The sequence below is a fragment of the Trichechus manatus genome, unplaced genomic scaffold (genome assembly GCF_000243295.1).
Source record: "Trichechus manatus latirostris isolate Lorelei unplaced genomic scaffold, TriManLat1.0 scaffold00026, whole genome shotgun sequence".
Classification (NCBI taxonomy): domain Eukaryota; kingdom Metazoa; phylum Chordata; class Mammalia; order Sirenia; family Trichechidae; genus Trichechus; species Trichechus manatus.
The window spans coordinates 20,144,010-20,158,743 of NW_004443962.1; the positions used below are offsets into that span (position 1 = coordinate 20,144,010).

At 37.9% G+C, this 14,734-nt stretch overlaps 1 protein-coding gene across 1 annotated transcript in view; it reads right to left on the reverse strand.

Annotated features, from left to right (window-relative positions):
- GRAMD1C (GRAM domain containing 1C) overlaps nt 1-14,734 on the reverse strand; it is a 73,642-nt gene that overhangs the window by 17,253 nt on the left and 41,655 nt on the right. Inside the window, exons 7-8 of the mRNA XM_004373674.2 lie at nt 8,459-8,596; nt 2,298-2,416 (exon numbers count right to left, since the gene is read on the reverse strand). Coding sequence (XP_004373731.1) covers nt 2,298-2,416; nt 8,459-8,596 — 257 coding nt within the window. The remainder of the gene's footprint in view (nt 1-2,297; nt 2,417-8,458; nt 8,597-14,734) is intronic.

Sequence of the window (14,734 nt, forward strand, 5' to 3'; positions counted from 1 at the left end):
ACAACTTCTTTTTTTTTTTTTTTTGCCATTTATTTGTTGACTTTGTCTTATAGACGAATGATATCCTGTTGATTATGTCCTGTTGTGTCATTAACACAACCCTCCAGCCCCTACATACCTGGCATATTGGTAAGCTGGAGGCTTAATTACCAATTACCAGGTTTGATATTTGGCAAGAATTATCATAGGAGCTGCTATCTAGTTCCAAATATATAACAGAAGGCACATAACATCTAGGTGTCTCTCTTTGTTGATGTTAGGATTGATTAGGTTTTGTGAGTCTGAGCCATTCAAAATAAAATTTCTCATCAGCCTTTCATCTAATAGTTTTATTAGCCATTGAAGATCATTGCATTGCTCCATTATTTCATTAAAGGTTATAATTATATTATGTCCTGTCCTGTCCTGTCCTATCCTATCCCTCTTTACTTACTAGCTGGAATTCTTCCATAAAGACATCATGATCTGCTTAGTTACTCCGAAATACAGTTTATATAGAAAAGGCAAACATCCCGATTCTTGTAATTTACCACTTTTCAGAATAATGAAAAGATGACCAACAAGTACATTTTATTTTATTTTTTCGGAAGAAGTTATTAACTCAGGAATTTTTCATGTTTGATGTGTTTTAACCCATTGCAGTCGTTACTTCTTTTTATGTTCAAACTCTCCTGTCTTTAGCTAGTGGGATCCCCCTCAATGTTGGCTCTTAAACATCTTTTGACAAGACTCCAAGCAATTCTGATAGCTTTCTCTGGTGTGACAAATTATCCAGATTCATCTAATACACTCCTTGCCTCAGATGTCAAATCAGCTATTTCTCTAAAGCACTCTTGGTCCCTTTGGCGGGAAATAATACATAGAGACTAAAGTCTGGAAGCTAGAGTGCTCACTTTTTACACTGCTACATGCTAAGTCTTTCCAAAGGTTGCAGAATAGATTTTAAGAGAAGAATACATCATGAGTTCATACCGATGTGTCCAATTAAAATTTAAGTTTACAAGGTGTTTAATGTCTTGGATATCTGTCCATTTTTCTCTTACACTGAAAATATTGGCTTTTAATGGCATTGATGTATTTATTGCTTAATCACTTATCTATGTATATACATGATGGTACAGTTACTTAAAACAGTTTATGATTTCTTTGCAAGTTTCTTCCCATTTTTAGACTATATCCCCCAAAAGATGTATAGTCGAAGTCCTCATTTTAAAGTTCATTGAAACATTCTCCTCTGTGTGGCTAAGCCAATAACATAATATCCAGTTAGGTTTGTTTGTTCCCTTCTGCTTTCATTTTTAGGACTGGTCCTTTTTAAAATTTAGATTTAATTTTGTTTTATAATTATGCAAAACATTCCCCTGGTGTCAAAGTTATAAAACAAGGTGCATTCATAGAGGTCTAGCTTCCAGCCTTGTCCCTTCCAGCCCCCTACAGATAGCCATTTTTATTATTTTGGTTTTCTTTCCACTCTCTGTGTGTGTGTCCATATATGTACTCTCTTCTTAGATAAAAGGTAGCATACTAAACATACTGTCACACCATTCTGTACTTTGTTTTTTCATTTAACAATATATCCTGGAGATCACTCCATAGCAGTATATAGAAATCACCCTCATTCCTTTTGATGGCTGCCTAGTATTCCACTATATGGATGTACCATGATTCTTTCATTTAGTTCTCTATAGATGGACATTTAGGTTGTTTCTAGATTTTTGCTATTTAAATAGTGCTGCATGAACAGATTATACATATATCATTTCACGTGTTATCAAGCACATCTTTGATCTAGATTCCTAGAAGTACTATTGCTGGATCAAAGGGTAAATCCATATGTAAATTTCTCTCTGTTGGGATTGTAGTGTTTTTTCTATCCTACACCAGAAATGTATGAGAGTGCCTATTCCCCACAGAAGGGGTTGTCAACCACTTGGATGTTTGCCAGTCTGCTGGTGAGAAAAGGCATCTTAGAGTATGTGTTTTCTTTCTTCCCTTAATTCCCTTCCCCCTTTCTCTTTCTTATTTTCTTACTATGAATGAAGTTAAGTATTATAGCCTTGGGCCCTTTAATAGGCTGTGTTCAGTCTGCCACTGTGCTCAAAAGATTTTGCCTTAAAGTGGAAGCAACCATGTAATAAAAATAAATAAATAAAACAGGCTCCATGTAAGGTTTAAAATTCAGAGAATCAGACTGTTTCACAGACTGTTCAATGGCTATGCCTGTAACTCGGACGGGTCATTATCTTCTTTCCTCCCACATGCAGGACTCTTGTGGAATACTGACAGAGCAGACATACCTGCTTTTCAGTGGCAGCAGTGCATTTTCCAGTCAGTGGATTATTAAGGACGATAGTGTAGGTCATGGTTCTCAGCTGATCACCTCCAGGCTCTACATTCCAGGGAGTAGAAACTACATCTAATTGCAGCAAACACAAAAAGTGAATTATTCTAAAAATGTGAAGGATATGACTTTACAATGGAATCAAAGAGGTAGTTTTTTTTTTAATTATTTAAGCTTTTATTTTTACTAGCATTAGCCACCTCATAACCTGTATATTATAAGTTTAACATCAAAGAAAAGAGAGATAAAATGTTAGGAACCCGTCTCAGTCATCTAGTGCTGCCCCAACAGAAATAACACAAGTGGATGGCTTTACAAAGAGAAGTTTATTCTCTCACAGTCCAGTAGGCTACAAGTGCAAATTCAGGGCATCAGCTCCAGGGGAACGCTTTCTCCATTGGCACTGGAGGAAGGTCCGTATCATCAATCTTCCTTTGGTCTGGGAGCTTCTCTGCGCAGGAACCTCAGGTCCAAAGGACACGCTCTGCTCCCAGCACTGCTTTCTTGGTGGTATGAGGTTCCCATGTGTCTCTGCTCGCTTCTCTCTTTTATATCTCAAAAGAGATTGCATTAAGACACTAATCTTGTCAGCCTAATCAGTATAACCTCATCACAGTGATAGAATTTATAACACATGAGGAGATCACATATAATCTCATCATAGTGGTAGAGTTTACAACCCATAAGGAAATCACATCAGATAACACAATCATACAATACTGGGAATCATGACCCAGCCAAGCTGCTACATACATTTTTGGAGGGACACAGTTCAATCCATGACAGAACCCTTCTTGTATGTCACACATTCCCCATCTCTGATACATTTACTTTTCAGTTGTTTTCTATTAATATACTTTTCCCTTTCTTTAAAAGATGAATATTAAAAGTTCATTCATCTCTGGGCTTCTTTTTACAGTCCCAGTGCCTATGAGGAGAAGTTAAGGTACCAGCCTTATTACACAGAGACAGAATAACACTTCAACATTCCCATTGTTGGGTGAGAACAAAACTCTAAAAGACAGCGTATTTGTCATTATGCAACAATATGACCTTGATCCCAACTTGTGGAGAAATCATATGTCAAATTTACAATGTAAATGGTTTGTCTGCTGAAATCTTTAATTAATCAAGGTAGGGAAATAGAATATAAATGACTATACAACCTTTTCATTAAGAAGGCTACAGGATCATCCCACTGCTTTGTATTCATGGCAAGATCCTGGTCAAAATTCTCCTTCCTTTGCTTTGGGACAACACAAGTGAATAAAAACACACTTTGAACAGAAATATAGCTTTAGAACATAACACTATCCAGTGAAGGTCATTTTACATAAGCCAAAAACTAGGAGAGTATAGGTAAGAGTGTCATGAACTCTATTAAAAGACTTGACTAAGTCACCTACTGCTGTTAGCACAAATGGACTTAGGCAATTACTCAGTATGTTTGGCTGCTATTCATCAACAGCCGGAAGTATGGGGGCCTTTATCTAATCCATTATCCATCATCAAAGGAATGAAGCAAGCCAATTTCACTCAATTTCTTTTACACAGCTAGGCCCAGAGATTTAAAGAGGGATCTTGAAGCTGCCCTTTGAGTATCCGGCAAAATCTTACAACTAAATTAAAAAGTAACATCACAAACCAGAGAATCTATTACCCAGGATTTACCGTAATAATTATTTATTTAGGTGTACAATAATAATGATTGCCATTTTTATTATAATTTCATCCCAGGTTTCTTATACACTTAAATAAGGTATACATTTAACTCTTAACTGTTCAGAAGATTACTTTGGTCATATGTCAGCCTGTGTAGGAAAATGATACAAATAATCTACGGTTAATCGGAAAGAGAAAATTTAAAGATACTATTGAATTGTGCTGTTAAGACTATACACTATTCAACAAAGCAATCAATGATCAGCACAGACAGATGAAAAGCATCCGCCTTCCCAAATATGTCACATTTGTATTTTTACCAGTGTGACCAACGGGACCACTGAATATCATGTGCAAGAACAGGATCTAGTTAACAATGCCTTGTAATAGCCAACCCCCCAAGACTGAAGTAAAGCTCACTATAATATAACAAACCTGGGAGGAAATTGTCAGAAAAATGGCAACAGTATATAAAAAAGCACATGAACTTTTTTTTTTACATATTGAACTGAAGTAATAAAAAGCAAGGATTACAAAGCAACACTTTAAGAATCTTTGATATGCAAAAAAATAATACACCACGACCAAGTAGGATTCATATCAGGTATGCAAGGATGGTTCAACATTAGAAGATCAATCAACGTAATCCACCACATAAATAAAAGGAAAGAAAAGAATCACATGATCGTATCAATTAATGCAGAAAAGGCATTTGACAAAGTCCAACACCCATTCCTGATAAAAACTCTCAATGAAATAGGTATAGAAGGGAAATTTCTCAACATAATAAAGGGTATCTATGCAAAAACAACGGCAACGTCATTCTTAATGGAGAGAGGCTGAAAACATTCCCCTTGAAAACAGAAACAAGACAAGGATGCCCTTTATCACCACTCCTATTTAACGTGCTGGAAGTTCTAGCTAGAGCAATAAGGCAAGAAAAAGAAATAAAGGGCATCCAAATTGGTAACAAAGAAGTGAAACTGTCCCTGTTTGCAGATGATATGATACTATACATAGAAAACCCTAAAGACTCCACGAGAAATCTACTGGAACTAATAGATTCAGCAGAGTAGCAGGATACAAGATAAACATTCAAAAATCAGTTGGATTCCTATACACCAATAAGGAGAACGATGAAAACGAAATCAGGAAAACAATACCATTTTCAATAGCCCCTAAAAAGATAAAATACTTAGGAATAAATCTGACCAGGGATGTAAAAGACCTATATAAAGAAAACTACAAAACACTACTGCATGAAACCCAAAGGGATCTACATAAATGGAAAAACATACCATGCTCATGGATAGGCAGACTCAATATTGTGAAAATGACAATTCTACCCAAAGCAATTTACAAACACAACGCAAACCCGATCCAAATACCAACAACATTCTTCAAAGAGATGGAAAAACTAATCATTCACTTTATATGGAAAGGGAAGAAGCCCTGAATAAGTAAAGCACTACTGAAGAAGAAGGATAAAGCTGGAGGACTCACACTACCTGACTTGAGAACCTACTATACAGCTACAGTAGTCAAAACAGCCTGGTACTGGTACAACGACAGATACATTGACCAATGGAACAGAATTGAGAACCCAGATGTAAATCCATCCACCTACGGTCACCTGATCTTGGACAAGGGCCCAAAGTCCATCAAATGAGGAAAAGACAGTCTTTTTAACAAATGGTGCTGGCAAAACTGGATATCCATCTGCAAAAAAAATGAAACAGGACCCATACCTCACACCGTATACAAAAACTAATTCAAAATGGATCAAAGACCTGAATATAAAGCCTAAAACTATAAAGTTCATAGAAGAAAAAATAGGACCAACACTTCAGGCCTTAATACACGGCATAACAGGATACAAACCATAACCATCAACGCACAAACCCCAATAGATAAGCTAGATAAGTGGGATCTTCTAAAAATCAAACACCTATGCTCTTCAAAAGACTTCACCAAAAGAGAACAGAGAACCTACAGACTGGGAAAAAATTTTTGGACAGTACAAGTCAGACAAAGGTCTAATCTCCATAATCTACAAGAAAATCCAACACCTCTACAACAAAAAGACAAATAATCCTATTAAAAAATGGGCAAAGAATCTTTGATATGACAGAGTTTTAAAACTGGTGAATCTAGGTGAAGGTATATGGGTTTCATTATACTATTTCTGCAATTTTTCTGAGGTTTAGATTTTGTCAAAGTTAAAAAGTTGGGTAAAAAGACTAAAACTGAGCCTTTAATTACAAAAGTAGTGTCATAGAACTTAAAGATTAAAAAGAATACCTATTTAAAAGTTCCCTAATTAAAAAATAATAATAAAAAGATCGATCCAGCAATAGCCATTTTAATGCTGGAATTGGATGAAATCCACAATCAATCAATTATACAAAAGTTTCTCTTTAAATTATAGGGTTTCCAAGGAGCAGCTGGTGGATTCGAACTGCTGACCTCTTGGTTAGCAGCCAAGCTATTAACCACTGCGCCACCAGGGCCCCACTTATTCTCTAGAAATACAAATTTGATTACCAAAGAGCAAGTTCAGAGGATAGCAATATGGTGTGCAATCATGAACAGATCTGCTCTTTTGGGCAAAGCTTCTGACTACTTCTAGGTCTGAACAGCAACATGCCTATACCTGTTTAGATTTGGAATTAGCCAAAAGCTTTTGCTTCCCAAAGCCAGTTATAACATCAGATATAGTCACCCACATCCATATTGAAGCCAGATGTGATATCAGACAACAAATGCAGCTGTGGACCAAACAACAAGCTTCATCTAGTACCGGCACGGAATGACACACTAGCCCCTCCTGGGCCTTTTCAGCCACAGAAATGGCACTGCATCAAGGGGCATCATCTTAGCAAAGGGAAATAACGTATCCAAGTCCCCTGGAAAAGGAAGTCTCCAGGTGAAGAATAAATAGCAAGAAAATGCAAAATAGATTCAGAACAGATATACAAAGTTAATATAAGCTACAAAGTGAAGAGGAAGATTTCCCTCTTGGATCTTCCACATCTTTAAACTCTGAAGATCGGAATAAGATAAATGGCCTTTTAAAATTATAAAACTTTTAATATAAACAATTCAATTAATAGCTATCAACTAGAAATTTTTCTGCTACTCTACTCAATAATAAGTAGTGTTTTTTTTGTAACTAGAATCCATATCAACAATATAATTTATGAATATATAACTATGTTTATGTAAAATCTGCAAATAAAGAATAATATCTAGTGGTTAATAAAATGGCTGACCTGTAAACTACATTTAAATTGACCACAGAGTAACTTTCTCTTTGACTTGTGTCAAATGACTCACCTGATAAGAATCTGTTACTACTGTCTTTTAATTTTACACAGCAAGCCAAACTATATGCTCCCAAAGTATACAGTACCTTGATATACTACGATAAATTGAGTTTCAAACTAACTATAACTGTATTTGAGACATTCAGCAAAACAGAAACTTCTAACACACAACCATTGAAGGCCTCCTTATAATGAATTTCCTAAGCGGACTATTTTGTACTTTTCCCATAGCACAAACACTGCAATCTCAAGTGTACAGCTCCCTGAATTTTCACAAAGGAGACACACCAGAATACACCACTTAGCTCTCGATGCAGAACTTCACTAGCCTCCCAGAAGCTCCTCCCGTCTTCACTCACCCCACTCTCCACAGCAGTAACCACGCTATTCTGACTCTATCTCCACAAATTAGATTTGCCTGTTTTTGAACTTTATACAATGGAATCATATAGTATGCACGTATACTATGTCTGGCTTCTTTTGCTTAACATACATCTGTGAAATGTATTCATATTGTTATAAGTAGCAGTAGTTTGGTTTTTTTTTTTCTTTCATTGCTATAGAATACTCTTCTGTGTGAACATACACAATTTGTTTATCCATTCTATTACTGATGAACTTTTGGGCCATTCTGAGTTACTGGCTCTTATAAATAATGCTGCTATGAACACTACAGTATGTTACTCAGTGCACATGTGTACACATCCGTGATGGGTATGCACCCAGGAGTGTACTTGTTCACACTCACAGAGAATGCATACATTCAGCTGTAGCAGATCCTGCCAAACAATCCTGCAAAGTGGCTGTACCAGTTTACACTCAACAGCATCTACCAGCACCCCATCGTGCCACAGGGCCCTTCTGAACTCAGTGAATAAATGTAGTTTTCAAGGGTCAGTACTCTGATTCAATAAAGTAATCGTAGGCAGGATCTGACTAATCAAACAATTATACTATTTATATGTGAATTTAGCCAAAACATTTAAACATCAGCTTATATATCACCATAATAAAATCAAAACATGTCTAATTTTGTTTATCTTTTCCCTGACAACATAAATCAGTATACCTCACTAAGGATAATAAAGTTCTCCCAAATTTATCATTAGATAATAACAAAAGAGCCCACCTAATATATTTCTAGAACTGGCAAATCTCTGCATAAAGCATGAACTGGTGAAGAGCAATTCAAACATTCTCTCAGCGCTGATATGAAAAACACGGTTGATATAAAGTCTTCCATGAAGATCTTTCTCAGGAATATTTTCTGGGGGGAAAAAACAGAAAAAAATAGAAGGAATCAATGAAAGCTTCTTTTGGGGGGGCACAAAATAATTTTTAAATGTGATTACACTGAACTGCACACTCCAACACACTATTAAAACTCAAAACTGGAGTTACATACATATGTGCTCTATATAACTATACATAATTATACATATAGTTAATTAAACTATAGATGGTCAACATTCCAACTGCTGAAACCCATAAGACGTAGAAATATTTAGCTTGAATCAAATCAAACTTCCATAATGCATGACTCAAAAGGACCACTGTATAAGTACGGGCTATTTTTTATGCTGTTTCCAGGGCATATGAGAATCGATAAGCAGATATAGCTTCTTCGTTTGTTACCCCTAGTTTTCAACATCATTTATCATTGTCAAGTTCCCCAAAAATGTAATATTTCACTGGGCATTATTTAGCTTAGAAGAATACTTTTCAAAAGAAGGGTTTCTTAGTTCTTTTAATATCTGATATTGAGAATAGGTTGTGAGTAGGGTGATCCTTGTTTTGGGGAATCAGCGTTAAGTTGAGTCATTATTCAGGCTAGCAAGCTCTCATAATTAGCTGTCTAAAGCATCTGTCAATAATAATCCAAAGGAAGCAGTCTGGTGAAGTAAAATGGCATTGGTCAAAGAATCAGAAAAACTCTCCTAGCTCCAGCTTTGCCTCAACTATCCCTATTTCTCCCTCATGGAATGGTTTCTGTTTCTCTATTTTGCTACAGGTACAAAGAGCTTAGGGATATCAGGGAGACGTTGATTTACCTTCTCCCTACAACAATATTACATGTAGGCAAAAACTACTGAGTGCAACGTGGAATAATGGCTCCTTCAGTATAAAATGAATCACTGAAACTAGACAGTTTGCTAAGGTTTTGTGAAAAGGGCACTTAGGTTTGGGAAATAGCTTTTTCTGACACAGAATACATGTTCATTGAAAAAATAATTCAAATAATCACAAAGAAAGCAAACAACTACTGGTGATCTTATTGATCTTGTTTATTTCCTTCACAAAATCGATCCTGATTTTGTAATTATATTTTCATTGGCTTGTTGACTTGTTTATTGCCTCTCCTGCACTAGACCCTAAGTTCCATGCAAGTAGGGACCACCTCGGATTTAAACACCTATGTCTATCAGCATCTGGTACATAGTAAGTGGTAAATAAATAGTGAAAAAATGACTATTGGAAATGTTAAAAATATCTTAAGATGTATTTTTATTTATAGCACTTTGAATTTTGAATCATAATTTTTTTAACTTTTTATTTTGGAATAATTTTAGATTTACAATTAACTAAACTAGACTTAAGGAGCACTGGTGGTGCAATGGTTAAGCACTCGGCTGGTAACCAAAAGGCAGGTGGTTTGAACCCACCAGTGGCTCTGCAGGAGAAAACACCTGGGCGATCTGCCCTGGAAACTCTATGGGACAGTTCTACTCTGTCCTACTGAGTTGTTATAAGTAGGAACACAACAACAACAAACTAGACTTTACTCAAATTTTTCCCCAGTAATTTCCTTTTTCTATACCAGGATCCACTCCAAAATACCACATTGTATTTAGTTGTTATGTCTCCTTAATTTCCTCCAAATCTATGGTGGTTTCTCAGTCTTTCCTTGTTTTTTATGACCTTGAAATGTTTGAAGAATACTGGTCAGATACTTTGTAAAATGTCCCTCTATCTGGGTTCATCTGCTACTTTTTCCTGACTAGGCTGAGGTTATAGATTTTTGGAAAGAATACCACAGAAGTGAAGAGCCTTCTCATCAAACTCAGTGGGAACATGACATCAACATGATTTAGGATGATGAGCTTTGATACTTGGTTAAGGTGGTGTCTGGCAAGTTTCTCCACTGTAAAGTTACTCTTTTCCACCTTCCATTCTCTACTCGTTAGTAATGACTCACTCAGTTGAACCCACACTCAAGGGGAGGAGAATTAAGTGCCACTTCCTGGAAGGGGAAGATCTACTAAGTAAAACCTGTAAAAGCTACCTGTGTAAGGTGGAAACCTGTCAGAGAAGGAAAACTCAAATATTTTCGACTGAAACTAGTGATAGAAAAGTGGTAAGACTGCACCCTGTCAAAGGCAGAAAACTTTTGAGACCCAAAAAAACAAGGCAGTCCTGTCGAGTTCTGGTTCTCACAGGTTTCACTGTACACTATTTGAAATTCTGTAAGAAAGATTTGCGCTTCCTCCCCCATTTATGTATTTATTCAGTAATTTATTTATATCAGTGTCTTAGTTATCTAGTACTGCTATAACAGAAATACCACAAGTGGATGGCTTTAACAAATCGAGATTTATTCTCATATAGTCTAGGAGGCTAGATGTCCGAATTCAGGGCACTAGCTCCTGGAGAATACTTTCTTTCTCTGTCAGCTCTGGGGGAAGGTCCTTGTCATCAATCTTCCCCTGGTCTAGGAGCTTCTCAGTGCAGGGACTCCAGGTCCACAGGATGTGCTCTGTTCCTGGCTCTTCTTAGTGGTAGGAGGTCCCCTTCCTCTCTGCTCACATCTCTCTTTTATTTCTCAAAAAAGATTGACTCAAGATATAACCTAATCCTGTAGATTGAGTCCCGCCTCATTAACATAACTGCCTCTAATCCTGCCTCATTAACATCATAGAGGTAAGATTTACAACACATACGAAAATCACATCAAATGACAAAATGGAGGACAATCACACAATACTGGGAATCACAACCTAGCCATGTTGACACACATTTTGGGGGGACACAATTCAATCCATAACAATCAGGATGGGCTCATGGATAGTTATTTATTCTTTGAATTGTAATCCAATACTCTCATTATTTATTGTGTTGCTCAGATTATCTGATTTGGTCATTAGGACTTCTTTCAGGTTCAATCTTGTGTCCTTTTTGTTTGTTTTTTGACACTTCCTTGCTTTCTGACACTACAAGATGCTCCAAGACTCATCTTGTGTTTTCCCTGCCCCAGCCCTAGCATCAGCCATTCCTCCTAAGAGCCCTGGAAACTATCATTTTTAAAAAGCAAGCTCCGTGTTCATATTAAAAAGAAACAAATTATATATCATATAAGTATTTCAATATAGTATTTTCATGTTTCATTTAAATTCCATTAGTAGATAAGGTGTTCTGAATTATGACTGATAAAAAGTGAATTTATGGTCTCACTATTTAGTATATGTCAGAAATTAACAATAATATCTTTTGTGTGTGTGCATGTGATAAAAATACATATAACAAAACATTTGCCAATTCAACAATTTTTACATGTACAATTCAGCAACAACAGTATCTCTTGTATGTAAATTTGTTTGAGGAAGTAAGAATGTGAAATAAACTATTTTCTCCTGGGATTATTCATTTATAAAATTCATGGTGCTTCAAAGCCTCCTAACCAAATTACAAGGAGCCCTGGTGGTGCAATGGTTAAGTGCTCAGCAGCTAACTGAGCCAAAAGGTTGGCAGTTCAAACCCACCCAGCAGCTCCACAGGAGAAATACCTGGCAACTGGCTCCCATAAAGATTACAGCCTAGGAAACCCGATGTGACAGTTCTACTCTGTCACACGGGGTCACTCTTTGAGTCGAAATCAACTCTACAGTATCTAACAACAACATCCAAATTACGTCATCAACCGTATCGCTGTACCATATTAAGTTAGCAGGTGGTACTTGCTCAGCCCACTAACTGGTTATTATTTCCCATAAAGAAGAAATAGTATTTTAAACAATCATTTTGAAAGTGAACAAATGAAAATGGTGGGAAAGGTGAGGCAGACAAATGCAGAAGTACATGGATGTACATGAAACTACAGCCTGGCAGCTTTTTGGGGGCCCGTGAGAAACGCACTAGGTAGATAGGCAGTTGGTTTGGAGTTTAAGAGACTAAGGATACACAGTTTGTAACGTCTTTCATTTTCTAAAAACGGTGACCTGCTGCTCGTCACTCAGATTGGGAGCATTCTTCACACCTGAAGAAACAAGCTCAGTATAGAATGTTGTTTGAAAATCCAACTCAGGTCAGTGTGTCTGGGTTAGCCTCACGGCTGCATCCCTGACGTCTTTAGTCTGTGCCGTGGCTTTTTCTCTGCTCTCCTCAGAGGTCTGTTTATCCTCACCTTTTTGAATCAACAAGCAGCCTCAGGTATTCTGATTCTTGTTTAGCTTTGCTTGGCTTTGCCTCCAATTTACCTTTTCTGTCAGCTATAGATGGATTCCAATTTTGGCATTTTTATGTGCCCCTCCCCGATTAATCTTTGCCTCAGACATAGCTTTCATTTTCAGTACATACAACTTTTGTTAGGGAACCCTGTCATACCGAGTTCTAGCCCCAGCTGTGCCAAACTAAACTTAAGGTTTGTCTTCCTGACATAGCCCAGGTGTCCCACACCCTCAGCCAGTTTGTCAGCTGCCACTCATGGCTCTACTTCCTGTGACAGGTGTTTCACAAGACTATCTGTGGTATAAAAGAGCAGGACAGGTGAAAGAAGTAAATACTGACAACATCAGGAATATTATATCCTCAAAAACATAACCATAATTTTCTTGCACTTGTGGGTATGGGTACATTTTGTCAGCTAGTCTTCATTTGCCAGCAAACTCACAGCATCTTCTCTGGTGCTCTGAACCCCTCTCCAAAACTGGCGGGGCAGTACAGGCTAGGGTATGTCTATCAATAATCACCCTTTAGATAAACGAAGAAGTTCTGTAGCTTCATCTGTGACTTATCGCACCGCAAAGCTTAAATTAGTAATATGGTTTAACAGATTATAACACAATGCTTAGCATTTTTGTTCATCAGCTGGGAGCCTGGAACCATTTCTACAAGTACAGGAATGTCCCTGAATAGGGTACCTTTCAATCTTGAGGGGTTCTAGCAGCCCAGTGTAGAGTAAGAGCACTCACAAGAAGCCAGTCAAAGCAGATTCTAGTCTAACTTCGCCTGTCTGGGCTTCAGTTAATTTTCACATTGAAAGGACTGGGCTGGAGGTAACTTAAGGTCCCCCTGGAGACACTACATGATGCTCTGCTTTGCTGATCCCTCTCAGGGATACACGGGTCTAGAGGGAGTCTCCAGATCAGGATTGTCCGGTGCCTCCCTTGCAAAGATTATAGCCTAGGGGTGGCAGGAAAGGCGGAAAAAATCCTCTCATTTTCTTACTCAGCCTGCTCACAATGGTGGATCAAAATACCATTATTTTAAATACAGTGATGTTTGGTTTAAAGTAGTTTGCCACCCACCTGACTCCCTCAGCCCACACACAAATTTCCAAATTTCCTGGGGCGGTTACTACTTTGACCTTTTCCAATGTCTCCCCAGGTCACTGACTTCAAGTGTCTACACAACTTCAAGAAAATAAAAAATAGATTATGTTGTTGTTGTTCGCTGCCGTCGAGTTGACCCCCAATTCATGGGGACCCCATGGTCAACGGAACTAAGCGCTGCCTGGACCTGCCCCATCACATGATCAGTTACATGAGGATCGGACCGCTGGGATCCATAATGTTTTCCTTGGCTGATTTTCAGATATAGACTGCCAGGTCTTTCTTCTCAGTCCATCTTAGTCTGAGAGCTCCTCTGAAACCTGTTCAGTATCATAGCAACGTGCAAGCCTCCACGGAGAGATGGGTGGCAGCGGCACATGTGGTGCATTAGCAGGGAATCAAATCCAGGTCTCCTGCATGGAAGGCAAGAATTCTAGAACTGAACCACCACTGCCCAGTTCATTATAACGCCCACTTCATACGTATGATAAGCCCGAGATTTTGGTACTGCTTTCGGAAAGCTGTCAGAGTACTTATTTGTTATGTAGTAATAATCTGATAAGAAAAAATGGTCATTCCATACACCTTTAATGAAACCTCCACAAACAAAGGGATGAACATTGCATGCAAACTCTTACTGCTGTACAGCCAAACGGCCTTTAAAGGTGTACCAGCACGGAGCCAAGTGTGATCAGGGCTCACTTGCAGCACAGAAACCACACCACCATCATTCTCCCAAGGTATGTACACACCACAGGAACCACACCACCATCATTCTCCCAAGGTGTGTACACACCACAGGAACCCCACCACCATCATTCTCCCAAGGTGTGTACACACCACAGGAATCCCACCACCAT